The sequence below is a fragment of the Echinops telfairi genome, unplaced genomic scaffold (assembly GCF_000313985.2).
Source record: "Echinops telfairi isolate 266 unplaced genomic scaffold, ASM31398v2 ScPeMD7_7467;HRSCAF=8505_1, whole genome shotgun sequence".
Taxonomy (NCBI): Eukaryota; Metazoa; Chordata; class Mammalia; order Afrosoricida; family Tenrecidae; genus Echinops; species Echinops telfairi.
The window spans coordinates 15,613,797-15,615,690 of NW_022111368.1; the positions used below are offsets into that span (position 1 = coordinate 15,613,797).

At 35.3% G+C, this 1,894-nt stretch overlaps 1 protein-coding gene across 1 annotated transcript in view; it reads right to left on the reverse strand.

The window, feature by feature from the left end:
- Positions 1–476: 476 nt before the first annotated feature.
- The window catches only part of SULT1C4 (sulfotransferase family 1C member 4), a 15,159-nt gene continuing 13,741 nt past the window's right edge, over positions 477–1,894 (reverse strand). The window contains exon 8 of the mRNA XM_030888467.2: positions 477–1,331. Within this exon, the coding sequence (XP_030744327.1) occupies positions 1,219–1,331 (113 nt within the window). The 3' untranslated portion in view covers positions 477–1,218. The remainder of the gene's footprint in view (positions 1,332–1,894) is intronic.

The window sequence follows — 1,894 nt, forward strand, 5'->3', positions numbered from 1 at the left end:
GAACAGACTTGGTGACAACTGGTTATTATACTTGGGAGAGAAAAAGTGAGGATTTTTAAAGGGTTTATTGATCGATATATTCTTTCATTTACTTCTTTTCCAGCATGTAGAATGTGCATGTACCGTGGAATATAGCAAAATAAACAAATGGACATTTAAACAAACACAAACGATACATTATATACCATGATACGTTTTAATCTTAATCACAAAGTAATTTTCTTCCAAGTTTAGAGAACGTCAGAAAAGCAACCAATCTCTTTGGGTTGAAGTATTCATTAAAAAAAAAACACTTCAATTTTTCATGAAAGTGTGAACTGGGAAATGAGTGAGGGAATAATTACACTAGTCTAGGCAAGAGATAAAATGCTTCTGAACCAGGAGTATGGGAAAGCCTGCATAGGTAAACCTATAGAGACAGGAACTGGATTAATAATTACCTGGGAGCATGGCAGTGGAGGTTGGGGAAAGGAGCTAACAACAAATATGAGAAAGAAAACAAATGTTCTGTCTGAAATTGATTATGGTGATGATTGCACAATTCTTAATATGATCGAACTTTTGTATGACATCGAAAGTATATGCCTATAAATCTATTTTTAAATAAAGGTTAACTATTGTTGGGTGGAAATAATATATGTTGTGGAGGTAAACTGTCTTGAGGTGGGAGAATGAGTCTACTTATCTAGGTTGCGATGAGAGGTGGGGACACATATTATACAAAGGTGGCTGAAATGAATTGGGTTGCTGGTTGGGGAAACTGAGTCTCTTGACGGTTACGTGGGTGCCATGACTGTGCTATAAGGCATAGTCACTACTTAAACATTTTAGTGCTATATTTAAATTAGTTTGCCCCAACACCTAACTTGAAAACTTTAGTGTATTTTGTGTTAGAACTTAAGCATTAAAAAAATAGGTTAACAAGCATATGATTTGTAGAATGTAAATATAGTGATAATTAGCAATCAAATCACAATTGTTACTACTAATATATTGAAGTTCTTTCCCCCTCTGTTACCACTGCTGTCCCCTTTACCATTTTCCACTTTGCTTCCAGCCGCTGTTATCTTTCTTGCCTTTTTTTCCCCCAGTAGAGGGAGAAAAAGAAAACATAAAAAACAAAAAACAACCAACAACTAGTGAGTGACTCTGAATACAATCTCATTTAGCTTGAGTAATAAACTATCAAATATATGTCTACTCCTTTTTCCTTCTTTACTAGACCTGGAAGTTGAAAGTTAGAGTAGTATTAGCCATGTTTTTCTTGTAGTCTTCATCAAATCTTTCATTTTGAGCTACAGTGAAGTGGTTCTTCCAATCTCCCACTGTTCCTGAAACAGAATATGGGAGAGAGTTCAGAGCTATTGGAAGAATTCTTATCTCCTCATTCTCCTGGTATTGCATAATACTTTCTAGTCTATCGTCTATAAGTAATATTGGACAACATCTTTCTCTTGCTAGCCGGTTACTTTTTTTAATCCCCATGGGAAGAATTTTTTATCTGATTTACCCGCTGAGTTACTAGGGAATGAGGTCATTGTGTTAAAGTAGCAGATCTGAGGGGCACACTTATTGTCCTCCTGTGTGTACAACAACGCGTGCTGAGTGCCTATGCCTGCAGCTTCCAGGTGTAAGAAGACTAAGAGATGCCTGTTTCTGGAAGGTCCAAAGGAAAAGTTTTTGGTAAGCATACTCATAAAAAATCTTTTATTTGTAATCATTCTAAAATTAATTTAAATCCTTCTAAAACTCCTGTTAGTGTTTCCAGATTTCTTTTTCTTTTTCTTTTTTTTGGGGGGGGTTTAATTTTTTTTTTTAACATTTTATTAGAGGCTCATACAACTGTTATCCCAATCCATACACACATCAATTGTGTAAAGCGCATTTGTACATC